This window comes from Castanea sativa, chromosome 2 (assembly GCF_040712315.1).
Source record: "Castanea sativa cultivar Marrone di Chiusa Pesio chromosome 2, ASM4071231v1".
In the NCBI taxonomy this organism is placed as follows: Eukaryota; Viridiplantae; Streptophyta; class Magnoliopsida; order Fagales; family Fagaceae; genus Castanea; species Castanea sativa.
The window spans coordinates 24,258,180-24,273,253 of NC_134014.1; the positions used below are offsets into that span (position 1 = coordinate 24,258,180).

A 15,074-nucleotide genomic window follows, 5' to 3' on the forward strand; every position below is an offset into this window, starting at 1 on the left:
ACTTGATCAAGAAATTCAACTTGTAGTGTTAAAACAAATACCAATGGTAAGAAGATATGACAGAAATACCAAATCAAAGGAAGAAGACAAAAAAAAAAAAAAAATTTTGGTCTGAGAGAACTGAAACTACAAACAAATTTTTTTTTTTTTTTTTTTTTGCTATTTCCTTTAAGATGTGTTTTTTTTTAAATTTTTTTTTTTTTTTTTTTTTGGGGAACTGGGTGCACGATTTTAACCTAGTGCACTTCAACAAAAACAAAAAAATAAGAACGATGAATGAAGAACACAACAGAAACAGGATAGGATGATAACATGAAACAAAAGATAAAGGGATAGAAAACCGATTTTAGAACCTGTGCTCTGATACCAAATGATGCGAACCTCAATCGACACACTTTGAGACCCAACAAAAATATTGGAATATTTAACCCAGGAAACCTAAAAATCAGATTTATGATAGAAACCCTGACCCAACGTTTATAAAAGAAACACGAACCAAAGGTATAAGTTGACCTTGACCCAATGATTATAAAGAATCACGAACCAAAGGTATAAAGTTTGAACGCCACAAGGAAGAATCCTTGATAAGTTCACAGTTCTTGAAGAACCAAAAGAGAGCAAAGCCTCACCTTTTCTGAATTTTATTCAATAATAATCGAAAAACGTTTCCAGACTTAGAGCCTATTTAAGGACTCCACAAAACTTGACGCAGACAAGAAAATATATTCTGAAATAACTCCTAATTGATACCTTACCATATCAGGAATCAAGTTTGACCTAAAAAGCATTAAATGCACCTAAAAACAAGGAAAATACCTAAAAAACGTACTAATTAATAAAACCCTAAATAAAAGGCTGATTTGGTCGAAATTAGCGAGATCCAAAATAGGAAAAAATGTCGCCTTAACGATACAGAGCTGGAAAGTCAATCAGCCATTAATTCATGCCATAAATCACTCCCAATTAAGTCAGATCAGCCCTAAATAGCTTGAATTAAATTTACTACACTTTCATCTTCCTTTGGGCCAAGCTTGGAACATCCTGCGTTAGAATCAGCCCAAATCTCTTGAATCAGCCCATTAAGTGCTTCTTGAATCTTGCTCTTGTAATAGGCCCAATTGGAACATGGAATGGATCCTTGAATGCTTGTTGATTCTCACCACATTGAGAGGGGGTGAGGATCTGTTTTATGACTATTTAGAGTGGCCAATTCTTTTGGGGTCTTGGGAGCAGGGCATATGTGTTAGTAATATTGAGTCTGTATCCACTAGAACATGCTCATAAAATGTTTGGGTCTTTAAGATTTCTATCTTAGGATGTTCCCATCCCAGGGTATAAGCTGTTTGACTAGGGAAAGGGTATCTGTTATGTGCTGGTATTTTGGTTCAATCCATAGAATAAAATTCCAAGAGACTTTTGGGAGTTCAATACTATGATCTTCTTTTGGTGCTGGGGCTTCATGAAAGGTAGAGGATGAGGATTTGTATTTTGGTTGGCTGGAGGGAGAAGCTAAAGGGGGAAAAGAGGCTGCTGCTATATTAAATGGTGTTTTTTAAGGGAGGAGTTGGGGTTAGGGGCATGGCATATGACTGTTTAGTTGTTGGATTAGGACTTGGGGAAAGTGGGCTGAAAGGGTTTGGGCTAGATATCAATGGGGATCTGTCCTGGGGTCTGGTTGAAGAAGAGGTGGGTGAGGTGAAAGAAGGGGAAGGAAGAAATCTACTAGGGGGAATAGGAGGAGCAGCATAGGACTGTCTGGTTCTGGGTTTTGGGGAGTTACTCTTTTCTGAAGGGGAACTCATCTTCCCTGTAAGAATTCACGGGCTAAAAAATCAGGACTTGAATTAGATTCTCCTTCAATATATTCAATGTCAAAGTCAAAAACACTTAAAATAGCTTGCCATCTAGCAAAACTTTGTTTAGAAACAAGATTTTGAACATCTTTTTGTAAAAAAAAAAAAATTAGCACTTTAACAATCAACTCTGATTAAAAATATCATTTTGGAATTTTGAAACACAAAATATAATAGATAAAATTTCTTTTTTAATAGTTCTGTAATTCTGCTGGGTAACTAACCAAGAGCCAAAATGGAATCTGACAATTTGTTCTTTAGCATCCTCTTTTGCTACCTGTTTTAGAATTCCACCATAGCCTACATCAGACGCATCTGTCTCAACAATCTTAAAAACATGGGGTGAAGGAATAACAATGCAAGGAAGTTGTTTAACATATTTTTTAATCTGTCGAACTATCATGGTATGTTTATCTGTCCATGCTAGAGGATTCTTTTCAAGCCTTTTATACAGGGGTCTGCATATCTTTCTTAATCCTTGAAAATAGTCTGAAACATAGTTTAGGCTGCCAAGGAATCTTTGTAACTGATTTTTGTCTTTTATTTCATCTAAAAATTTATCTGCTAATTGAATGGCTCTGTCAATAGGACTTAGGGTTCCCTTATAAATATTATGTCCAAAAAATCGGATTTTATCTTGAAACAAATTTATCTTAGTGGCTAAGACAACTAATCCATTGTGTTTAATTATTCTGACAAATATATCTAAATGTTACCAATGGTCATCAACTGATTTAGAAAAGATTAAAACATCATCTGTATAGACAATTGAAAATTCTGTAAAGGGTGTAAATATATCATTCATTATATTTTGAAACTCACTAGGTGCATTCTTTAGACCAAAAAGCATAACATTCCATTCATAATGACCAAAAAGGACTATAAAAGCAGTTTTATATCTATCTTTCTCATCTATTTGTATTTTCCAAAATCCACTTTTCATATCAAATTTAGAAAATATAGTTGCTTCATGAAGTTTGTCAAGTAAATCTTTTTTATTAGGAATAGGATATCTTATCCATTGTAATGCTATATTTAAAGGTTTATAATTTATAACTAATATTGGAACTCCTCGTTCCAATTCTGCTTGTTTATTGACATAAAAAGCAGCACAGCTCCAAGGAGACTTGCTTTTCTGAATTAAACCTTTATTAAAAAGGTCTTCAAATTCTTTCTTACAGTGTTCTAATAATTCATTATTCATTTGTATTGGTCTATCTTTGGTAGATATCTATCTTTCGTTAAAATTTTTTTCATAAGGTAGTTGTACTATATGTGGGTGCCTATGCTAAAAAGCAGTAGAAAGATTAGAACAAGTTTCTGCCTCAATCTGCTGTCTAAACAATTTTATTTTATGATTTAATATGGGTTCTATTAATTGATTAGCAATTCTTTCATATATTATTTCTGACTTTAAACATTCCAAATGTCTATTTTTCCTATCAATTCTTCCTTTATCAATTTCTTTTATTATAGAAGTATTAGTGAGTGAATAAATTTCTTTCGGGATAGGCGGTAAAATGAATTTAAAAAGTATGTCTATTCCTTGCACATTAGTTTTTATGTCTTCTTCTGTTGTTAAAAAGGGGTAAAGTAAAGCCATAAAAGGATTACCTAAAATGATTTTAGAAGAGAGGTCTTTAATTAAAACAAAAACAGTTTCAAAACATATTCCATTATTACATATGTGAACCTTAGGTATTTTGTAATTAATTATGAGCTTTTCTCCATTGGCTTGAACTAGTCTTTCAAATGATTTTTCGTAATACTTTAAAGGTATTAGTCCTTCTTGTATACAATTCATGTCAGCTCCTGAGTCTATTAAAGCAATTTCTATCAAAGAGAACTCTATTAATTATTAAAGTGACTTATGTATGCCATTTTTGAAAAGTTACTCTATCAATTAAACTCAAGAAATTTTGTCTATTGCTATCAGCTTTTTCCAATAAAAGGGGGTCTGTCATGGGTTTAGAAATTTCTTTTAAATTCACTATTTCTGTATTATTTTGTTCATCTATGTCTATGGACTTATCTTCTTTAATTTCTTGCTTTATTATTTTTGCTTCTGTCATTAAGTCTTGTAGAGTTATTGGTTTTATTTTGGTTTTATCTTGTTTCATTTTTATCTTTTTCTTCTTTTCTACAATCCGTAACATGGTGTCCATATTTCCTACATCTAATACAAGCAATAGGTACATCTATAGAATCTTTTAAGTTTAGTAAATAGTCTTTCTTATCTTTTAAATGATTAGGTAGATTATCTATTAATTTCATTATTATGTCTTTTTGTTTTCTTTTTCTTTTATTAGCTTTAAGTGGGTTGGTTGATTTTAATTTTTCCTTTTTCATTACCTGGTCTATTTCTTTTTGCTTAACATTAAATATTTCCATTAATTTATTTATTATGTCTTTCTGAAACTCTAATTTACTAATTTGTTTAACAATTTTGTTATGTCTATCACATTTTTTTTTAGTATGCCCATATCCTTTACATTTATGACAAATAATATTTCTAGTATGTCTATCATCTTTCTCATTGTCTGATAACTCAGTAGTATTTAAAACTGATATGCCTCTTTTTCTGTCTATATCTAAAGGTGAATTTAAAAGTTCTAACTTTTTAGCTAATTCTGTCAAGCTATCATTTTGGGTATATATGTTAGATTTTTCAATTGCCTTTAGTCTTTCATCAATTTCCTCTTTGAAACTATCATTATTATCATTTTATCCTCTTTTGTTGACTTGTTCTAAACTATCAAAACTATCACTACTATGTCTTTCTATTTCCTTTTCTGACATGCGTTTTCCTATATCTAACTTCATACGTAGTGTTTCCTTTGAGTTGGCTATCTTAATAGTGCTATTGCCATGTTCCATTTCTATCTTTTCTATCATTTCTTTTACTATACCTTTCTTTGATATTCCTTTATCTTCCATAGGTGTTGTTCTTTCCCTAATTAGACCATCTTTCATGTTATTGCTTTGTTGTCTTTCTATGTCTTTTCCTTCTTGCATTATTTCTATAAGACTTTCATTCTTTTCTGTCTTTAAGTCTTCTTTCCTTAAGTCCTTTTCTTTGTCTTTCTTTTCTGTGAAAGTTGTCTTTAAGTCTTTCAAGCCATGATACTTGTTATCTTTCTCGTCCTTACTACATCTTATTTGCCCTGTTACTATTTCTATCTCTTTATGCATAGAATTATCGTCTTTACTTTTTGTCAATCTTGCTTTTGATATCTTTGAGTCTTCTTCCTCAAAATTATGCATACTGTCTTTATATGGTATAGCATCCTGTCTATTTATAGGCTTTCAGTTATCTTTATGCATACTGTTTTTAGTTGTCTATCATCCTGTCTATTTATATGTCAATTCTCTATTACACTATTCCTGTCATAATACCAATTATCTGTTACTAAAGATGATCTATGATGGGGTTCAAAGTTTGAGTTTAAAACTTTAATTCTTTCATTAAGGTCCAAAAAACTGTCTAGTCTATCATTTTTTTCTTTCTATAGTAGTGGATCTTTTAATATCTTCTAAAGATTCTAATTTTTTATTAAAACTATCTAAGAAACTATTATTGTGTCTATCAGTCTATCAACAGAAGATTCTAATTTTTTATTAATCCTATCTAAGAAACTATTATTATGTTTATCAGTCTGTCTGTTGATTTTATCTCCTATTAATGTATGCCAATTATTTGTGTTATTATAGTTGTAATTATAATTATAATTATCCATATCACTGTCAGAATCAGAATCTATTTCATAATTCATATTATCATTTAACCAAATATTGTCTATATCTCTCGTGCTATAACCTTCATTATAATCTATATCATCATAGTCCATGTCTCTAATTAGTGTGTGCTTAACCTAAGTGTGAACAGATGATGATATGATAAACGTATTTATTCTATTTCAAAGCAATTAATGATTACTAGTAGAACTATCACTAACCATTGGTATCCTTGCTATCGAGACCACCTCCTCAGGAAACTCCACTGCAGGACCACCCAAACACACGCCTATTCGTCGGCTAACAAAACGGGCTGACCAACGCAAAACTATGGTTTGCTAATGAGTCTTGAGGCTGACCAACACTGTTAAGGAGCAAGTAGTGGCTATGTAGTAATATAAGTTCCTAATGGCCAAATCTTATCTCCTTAATCACTAACCCACACAGGCAACTTGCTGCCATAAATCACCATCTCAAACCTCGACCCACAACCATGAATCCACCACCATGAGAGAGAGAGAGAGAGAGAGAGAGAGAGAGAGAGAGAAGGGGTTGGTCAAATGACAAAGAAAGTGGGAGCGACTAAGAGTTGATAATATGGTATAGTTAATTTTGTTAAGGTGGGTGTTTGATTTTTAATTGAGGTGGCTAATATTGATTGGGCCAAGTATGTTATATTGAAGGGATTGTATTAGCAAATTGCAAATGATATGCTCCTTTTAATATATTCAAACCCTCCATGACGTTCACTCATGATAATAACTCTATATTTTAATTGAGTTTGAAGTATATTTTATATTCAACCCTCCATTTTATAATCTTGCTATAATTAAAATAAAAAATGATTAATTACCATAATTACCTATTAATGACTATTATAATTACTAAATTATAATTAAATCATAATTACCTATTAATGACTATTATAATTACTAAATTTCATGTTTAGGCAAAAAATAAAAGACCATTAATAAAAACTATAATTATCAAATTTCATATTTAGACAAAAATAAAAGAAAAATAAATCATTTTTTTTAAGAATCATATTTTATTAAAACTATCTTGTACACTAGTTATAGACTAGTTTATTCACTGAGGACAAGGTTCTTCTCCAAATCAGATTGAAGGGACTTCCTACAACCTACTATGTGAAAATTTATAAGACTATTTATATGTACCATTTAAAACAAGTCACATGATATATTAAAATAGTTGTTGATGCCTATTTTTGCGAAAATCCTACAAGTCCAATGAAAAGCAAAGCTTGACTCTCTTTGGGCCGACTGTATGCATGGTCCACTCCCATGCAATCTTAATGGGTATTTAATATTGTGTGGTTTGGAGGGTATGATTGGCCCTATTTAGACTTTTTCATTCTCATCCCCCTTCTCCTATATATGTATGTGTGTGTGCGTTTCTCAAATAAAAACAAAAAAGACATTTTCATTGGAAAAAAAGAAAAAAGAAAAAAGAAAAAGGATTCTATTAAGTGTGCTAAAGTTGCGACTAAACTCTTTTTAGCCCATAACAGTACGTTGTTTCATTGGTTGAATTCTAACAAGATTTGTCAGATTAAGCGTCTTCTTTACTATCTGATTTAGCTCTAAAAGTGTAGCCAATCAGGTTCAGTCAACAAATTTCCTTAACCATAACTAAAATAGCTCCTTTATTTATCTCAGCAAAAGACAATATGATGTTTGCACTTATTTAACAACATAAGGGTCAATAGCTTCACTCTTCATTCAAAAACTAGACCCAAGGGACGTCCAAGCTTGCTATAAAACCTTTTATTAGATCTTGCATTAAAAACTCATCAAAAAATCTCACAAATCCTCACTCCTCCAATCACCATACTAACTAAACTCAAACCTTTTCAGCAACATAACAGTAGCAAAATATTAAGGGTTTGATGTGAATGTGGCAACGATATAGAGTCCTTTCTTAAAATTAATATCATGTTGTATGTACAAAACAGTAGATATAAGCAAGTGTTATCCATCTTTATGTTGTCTATCACCTTTGGTGTCCATTTAGCTAAAGGCAAAAAGGTTTTTTTTTTTTTTTTTTTTTTTTTTACATATAATCTAACTCTTTATCCCTCATTTTTTTTAGTTTCAAAAAAGTAACTACTTTTCACTTTTTGTCACACATTTAACACAAAAAATTATATAATTTTGATAAATACTATGCAAATAAGTTATTAGAACCTACAAGATACACAAACGAATACTTAAACTTGTTTTTGTGCTGCATCTACTTATTGAATATTTGAATTTTGGGTTTGACTTTTTTATTTATTTAAAATTTATCACATTTTATGATTGGTAACAGTTTTTTATTCTATTTTCAAAAACTTGTTTATGTGAGTATAAAGAAAAAACAATTTTCTTGGATTTTTGAAATCGAAAACGTGTTTGGTAAGTTGAAATTAAAAAAAAAAAAATTTTGAAGAAAAAAAAAATACTAAAATATGTTGTTACTAAAATTTGAACTCTAGTGCTAACTCATTAAATGAGACAGATTTATTAAATCAATCGCAAGTTTTCATTTACTTTTGAAAACTAAAAATTGAAAACAGTTTTTTACATGTTTTCAATTTCCTTCATAAATTGAGTTTTGAAAACAATTATTGTTTTCACTCTATTTTTGGTTGTCAAACAAGTTATTTAGTCTCAAAAATAGAAAATTATTTTTGGAAGCAGAAAATAAGAGGAAAAAATAGTTACCAAACATAGCACTTCCACAAATTGACCACAATAATGACTAAAATAAATGCGAATATTTCTTTCTAACTATTTTCGGAATGGTTTGGGAGTAAACTTTCTCCATTTACTAATAAATAGTCTAAAATCTAAATTGGAGGATAGCGAATTGGACAGTGTAGCAAGCACGCGCAAGAAAAGTGAGTGTAAGGGGAGGTTTAGATAAGCATTTTGGTTGGATATCCAAATCATATGCAGGTAAGATTTTTTTTTTTCTTTTTATTTCTTTTGTCACTTTCTACAAATAAATACTTGTTTTCCATTAAAAAAGAAAAAGAAATATCAAGTATCATCAAACGGATTTTTTTAATAAATAACTACCACTATTTTGTTTTATCGAAAGGGACTTTTTTTTTTTTTGGTTTGAGAATCAAAGAGTTACTACTAAATTTATAATTTTAATAATGTTTAACCCCTAAAAAATTAATTTAGTAGAAACAAAATTTTATTTGTCAAATATATATTATTTTGAACAAAATAACAGATGTCCTAAGTATATTAATTTATAAATTAAAAAAAATTATTGGAAAAAAAATTGACTAGTTTCTTTTACAATTTTTTTTTTTTTGTTGGCACAATTTTATTATTATAAAAATAATAATACTAAAACCTGTTGAAGTCTATCCTAAGTTTTGGATATTAATAAATACAATCAAATTTAGTGTTTGCTTGATTGGCCCTCCAACCGCCATACATCACTATAAAAAAGAGCACCGCCCTCTTCCGTCTCTTGTGTTCTATTCTAGAGAGAGAGAAAGTCTGAGATGGAGAAAGCTATTAACAGGCAACGTGTTCTGTTGGAACACCTTCGACCTTCCTCTTCTTCTTCATTTGTTTACGGCACCGATTCTTCTTCTTCTTCTTCTCCTCCAATCTCGGTATTGCTTTAAATTCTTTCTCTCTTTTCGTTTCGGATCCATTGCTATCTCGCTGAATTTCAGTTTAATCATTTCCAATTTTTCAATCTAATTGTAAATCCTTTATTAGATCCATACCCATAATTTGTATAAAGTTAGTTTACTATTTGTTATGCTTATTCGACATGTTCGATCTCCGATCATACGATTTTCAAATTATAACCTTTCAATTTTATTATTATTTTTTAAAATAAAAAGAAAGAAATACTGATGATTGATAAAAATTTGTAGGCATCAGCATGTGCAGCTGGGGATAGTGCTGCGTACCATAGGACTTCGGTGTTTGGGGACGATGTTGTCATTGTCGCGTAAGCTTGCTCATCCTTTTTTAGATTTATATCCACATTTATTTCCAATTTCATTTTGTTTTTCCAAATTTTTTTCACCTTTGTTTTGAATTGAATTTCATGAATCTTCGATATTAACAGAGCGTATCGGACTCCAATTTGCAAAGCCAAGCGTGGTGGTTTCAAGGATACTCATGCCGATGATCTCCTTGCACCAGTTTTGAAGGTGGGTTTTTATTGAATTGTTCTTTTTTTACCTCTAAAGTTTGTAAGGAGGACGAAATCCGATTGTATTTTTGGTTTGTTGGGTATAGCGAAAAGTTTTTATTTTAGTAGTGTTCTATTCAGATGTAACTTACTTTTGTGATAATTGTTTGGTTTATAGGCAGTGATAGAGAAAAGCAATGTGAATCCTAGTGAAGTTGGGGATATTGTGGTGGGTACCGTGTTGGCCCCAGGATCTCAAAGAGCAACTGAATGCAGGATGGCTGCATTCTATGCTGGTTTCCCTGGTGGGTTTTTCCTTTTCAGCCCTTAATTTGTTAACCTTGAAGTTATTGGTGTTTTATTGCTCATGTATGTCACAATTGTGTTGTGCAGAAACTGTGCCTATCAGGACTGTGAATAGGCAATGTTCATCTGGGCTTCAGGCGGTTGCTGATGTTGCTGCAGCTATAAGAGCTGGATTTTATGACATTGGTAAAGAGCATATCCCCAAAGGGAAATTATTAGGTCCACCGGGTAGAGTCCGCCTCATGAAGCTGGGCGCCGTACACATGGGGCACAGTCATGTGAGAATAGAGCAGGCTCAACCAGGCGGACCTAATAATTCACTCTGCCCCACCCTTCCTTTTCTTCTTCCTGTATTTTTTATTTTCTTGGGTTAAAGATAAAGATTTATCTCTATTAATTTCATACAGGCATTGGAGCTGGCTTGGAATCCATGACTTCTAGTCCATTGGCATGGGAAGGATCGGTGAATCCCAAAGTACACTCTTTTTCTCTCATCACGTTTTACTAATATGCATAAGATTGTTGGTGAAAATACATGATAGGATAATTAGGTTCTCATATGATCTTCCTTTCATAATTACAGGTAAAGATCTTTGAACAAGCCCAAAGTTGCCTTCTTCCCATGGGGATAACCTCAGAAAATGTTGCACATCGTTTTGGTGTAACTAGGCAGGAACAAGATCAAGCTGCAGTAAGTTGAATGAACCTTTCAGTGTTCAGAGCGATCCAATGCATTTTTTTTTTCTATTGATTTTCTTAAATTTTTTCTGTTAGGTCGAGTCACATCAACGAGCTGCTGCTGCTATTGCCTCTGGTAAATTTAAGGATGAAATTATTCCTGTGCCAACCAAGGTATTCACTATTGCATTTCAGTTTTAGGCTTTGAGCAGAATTTCACTATTCTATTGCACTTCTAGTACTGTTTTTGTGCAAGAACATATATGGTTTTCATTAGGGCATTGATCTATTTTTCATTTAAAATAGATTGTCGATCCAAAAACTGGTGATGAGAAGCCTGTTACAATCTCTATTGATGATGGGGTTCGACCTAATGCAAGATTTTCAGATCTGGCAAAACTGAAGCCTGTTTTTAAGAAAGATGGGAGTACCACTGCTGGTATTGGATACAAAACACTCATGATTAGTTTTCTCATAAACATATCACATTTAGTTTGATTCTATACCATTTCATAATTTGGTACTTTTATCATAGGCAATTCTAGCCAAGTGAGTGATGGTGCTGGGGCTGTTCTCCTCATGAAGAGAAGCATTGCAGTGCAAAAGGGACTGCCCATCCTTGGTGTATTCAGGTATGTAACTTATGGACCATGCTTATTCATTTATCTTATAAGTTGCACAAATAATGTCCAGCACACAGGCAATATTCACATTGTCACTTTAATGCACAGAAGCCTACTTTATTATAGTGCTTGGTTTCTGTTGGTATCTCACTACTTCTGTTTGGTCTACATATATTTGCTGGAAGCCTCACCACTCACTAGTCCCTAGTTTCTCTTGGCAAGAACAAATTTGAAAAATAGTTTCATGGTCAGTTATTTGAAGTGGAGTATCACCCACTAGTGCTCACCCAAATAAATAACCATGTAAATTGATAAGTATGCTCTGTAATTTCTGTGGCTCTTTGGGACAATGTAGTGAAACACTGTAAAGAGGTTTTGTCATTAATTTTCCTCATCGTGGTTTTACATTTTTCATTGACCTTACCATCCTATATTCCAGGATCCAAAACACAGTAAAGAGGTTCTTACAACTCCACGTAGGATGAATACTTCTCTCCAACCTCAACCTGGAAACCTTATTCATCATGTTTTATATGTTAAGAGTTGACTCTTTGTGAACCTCAGGGTATCACCCTCAAGTGGGACCATGCCTCAAGACATGGATGTCACTTGTATGAATCCCCCCTTCCTCCTCCCATCCCTTCCCTTGCATGTGCTAGGTGGAGGGTGAGGTAGGTTCAAAACCCATAGGGTGCATGTGTTACCAATATATATATATATATATAGATATAGGTTTACCCTTGATGTAGATAATTAATCACTTAGCGTTTATTATGATTTAATAGACTAAATGAACCCATCTAGTAAATAAGGATCTATTTCCCCTTCACTATTAAACTTTACGTTTTTCTTTTCACTTATCCAAAAAAAAAAACAAATAGACAATTAAACTGTTTTATGGCTAGTCCAATAAATTAATGCAAAATAATTGAAATTACTTCTAATATACTAAGAAAATTACCCTCTGTTGGTCCTGTAGGACTTTTGCCGCTGTTGGTGTTGATCCCGCAATCATGGGTGTCGGCCCAGCCGCTGCAATTCCAGCTGCTGTCAAGGCTGCCGGTTTAGAGCTTGATGATATTGACCTTTTTGAGATTAATGAGGTATTAAACTATAGTATAAATTCTTATTTTGTATTCAGGAACTGTGAATATATAATTAATCAGGAAATTTGCAACTGTGCAGGCATTTGCATCCCAATTTGTATATTGTCGTAACAAGTTGGAACTTGATCCAGAAAAAGTCAATGTGAATGGAGGTGCTATAGCCCTTGGGCATCCTTTGGGTGCTACAGGTATATGCTAGAAAATTCAAAATGTTAAATTACACTATCTATAATTTTGAAACGCTAATATTACAAGATATATAAAACATGCACCTAAATGCGCAAGATAAATAGAAGATGCAAGCATGATGTTATATGGTAATTCTTAAGCTTGTTGTTTGAGTTACTTAGTATTACATCTCAAGTGTCTCATGAAGATGCTATTGGTGATTGACTTAAGTGTGTAGTTGGACTTTGTTTATTAGGTTTTATAGGAATCATTTTCTCCGAAATGCTCATCTGGCTAGTATGCCAATAGACAAAGGAGAGCCTGCTGCATTCAAAGTGTTTTTATTGAGAAATGATCCCCCCCCCCCCCCCCGCCCCCCACACACACACACACACACACACACACACAATCCACCCTTTTGTTCTCTCCTTTGAAAAGAAATCTACGTTGAACCTGAACTTATATTATAAAGCAAACATTTCCTTTTCATTTATTCTTACTCTTATGTTGAATTTGTTTGGAATGTGTTGCGAGTACTGTATAGCAGGTGGTTTTGGGTTTATATGCTGATTGCTTGCTCTGCGGCAAGACTTGCATGGTTTTGGGATTAGACTATTACACTGAAGATTAATAGCAATTAACATAGAGCAATAATCAATTAATCAGATTGGCATCATGTTTTTCTGATATTTCGTGTGTTATTTTGATGGTTTGCTATATTTTCACATTGATATTCAATTTTTAATTTACCTTTCTGCAATTAAGCCATTTTAAGGATTGCATAATTAACATGACATTACAGTTGGAACTGACTTTGGTTGAAAAGAAGAGAAGTTTGTGGCAGTTGGCAACTTTGAAGTAGGTTAAAGAGGATGGAAGGAGGACGTTATGCATATGCGATTTGAATTAAGCTGTCATAGCTTTGTATTTGAAACTCAATTGTTTTGCTCAATGAGTCTTATTCAAATAAGCTTTCCATAGAATCACTTAAAATGTATCTTTACTCTTTACATGTGAAAAAGGTATTAAAGTCAGAACACAAATGTCCTGTTCTATTTAAATCTCCAAGTCCCATCAGGAAAAGTTCCATTAGAATGGTTAAGAAGTCTTTTCAAAATTGTAATAGATGTTTGGTTACTTAGCTGCTTATTGTAGAATTCATCCTTGTACCCTAAAAGATAACAACACTCACACACAAACTCGTTCTTGTTTGGTTGCATATTAGTAGGCTGTTGAAATCCTTGTTATCATTTGGAGAACCTAGTATGGGTGCTCAAGCAGCACCTGCCAAAAAGGGCAAGTTGGGTTTTGCTATCCGCATTGTGCTTTTGCTGATGAGTAATACCTCTCTAAGCACAACTTTCATTTTGCAAGTATATTGTCATTGTTAAATGATAAAGTTAGGTTCAGCTGCTGGATGCAAAGTTTTAGGTAGGAGCATTTGTCTACAAAGGGTTCATAAGAACTAATGCTGGATTCATCTAGGGAAATGGTTGGAGGGCTATTTTCTCTCTTTCAATATGCATTGATGCATAATTTTCGAAGACAAAGTTTGGAATATCATTTTGATATCTGTTCATATCATTTCAAATTGGTGTCAAATATATTTTTTTTTAATTAATAAACAAAAGTGCTATTTCTGGGGATCGAACTCAGGTCACCTGCGTGACAAGCTTAAATTGTTGTCTTATACTTTAGTTGGACCTTCAACATGGTATGGAGATTGTCTTTTATCAACAAAGAAATTTGTTTGACTGTTGTGTCTGTTACAGGCGCTCGCTGTGTTGCTACTCTATTGCATGAGATGAAACGTCGTGGAAAAGACTGCCGCTTTGGAGTGATATCAATGTGCATAGGTACTTTATCTCTTTTCTTTGTGTGTAAATGATGTTTAAGTACAAGCATGTTTATCTGTAGGGGTATGCTACTCAATACAAATGTTTTTAACTAAAATGCAGGCTCTGGAATGGGGGCAGCCGCTGTTTTTGAAAGGGGCGATGCTGTTGATGACCTCTGCAATGCCCGGGTAGTTCAAAGCAACAGTCTTTTATCTAAGGATGCTTGGTAGAATATTTTTTCCTGCTGCTTATGGCAAAGTCCTATGAATAATGTCATGACTGGGATTGGAACTCCTAGTAAAAGCATTATAATAATTCGACATTATGTTTTGTTAAAAATCTACAGGGATTAAAGGATTGAAGTAATTAGTTAACATTTCTTCTCTGCACTCTTATTCTGCGTTTTAGTATCAAGTCAAATCATTTGGTTATGCTTAGGGTGTTAAGATGCAGACCTTCCCAACTATAGGAAGGAGGCAATCCTATATTTGTTTTCTCCAATTTTCAAGACCTCAAACTTTCTATGCAGTAGTCATATGGACTTAACAAGTGCGATTTGAGTGCCCTCAGTGCACTCTGTCCAAGCAAATTTGA

General features: G+C 32.9%; 1 protein-coding gene across 1 annotated transcript; it reads left to right on the forward strand.

The window, feature by feature from the left end:
• The first annotated feature begins 9,024 nt into the window (after nt 1-9,024).
• On the forward strand, nt 9,025-14,869 carry LOC142625592 (3-ketoacyl-CoA thiolase 2, peroxisomal-like). Its single transcript, XM_075799236.1, has 14 exons — nt 9,025-9,228; nt 9,499-9,575; nt 9,696-9,780; nt 9,940-10,066; nt 10,155-10,253; nt 10,475-10,542; nt 10,651-10,758; nt 10,842-10,919; nt 11,052-11,184; nt 11,281-11,377; nt 12,348-12,471; nt 12,554-12,662; nt 14,415-14,498; nt 14,601-14,869. The coding sequence occupies exons 1-14, from the start codon at nt 9,115-9,117 to the stop codon at nt 14,708-14,710; spliced, it is 1,413 nt and encodes a 470-aa protein (XP_075655351.1). The 5' UTR covers nt 9,025-9,114; the 3' UTR covers nt 14,711-14,869.
• The last annotated feature ends 205 nt before the right edge of the window (nt 14,870-15,074 follow it).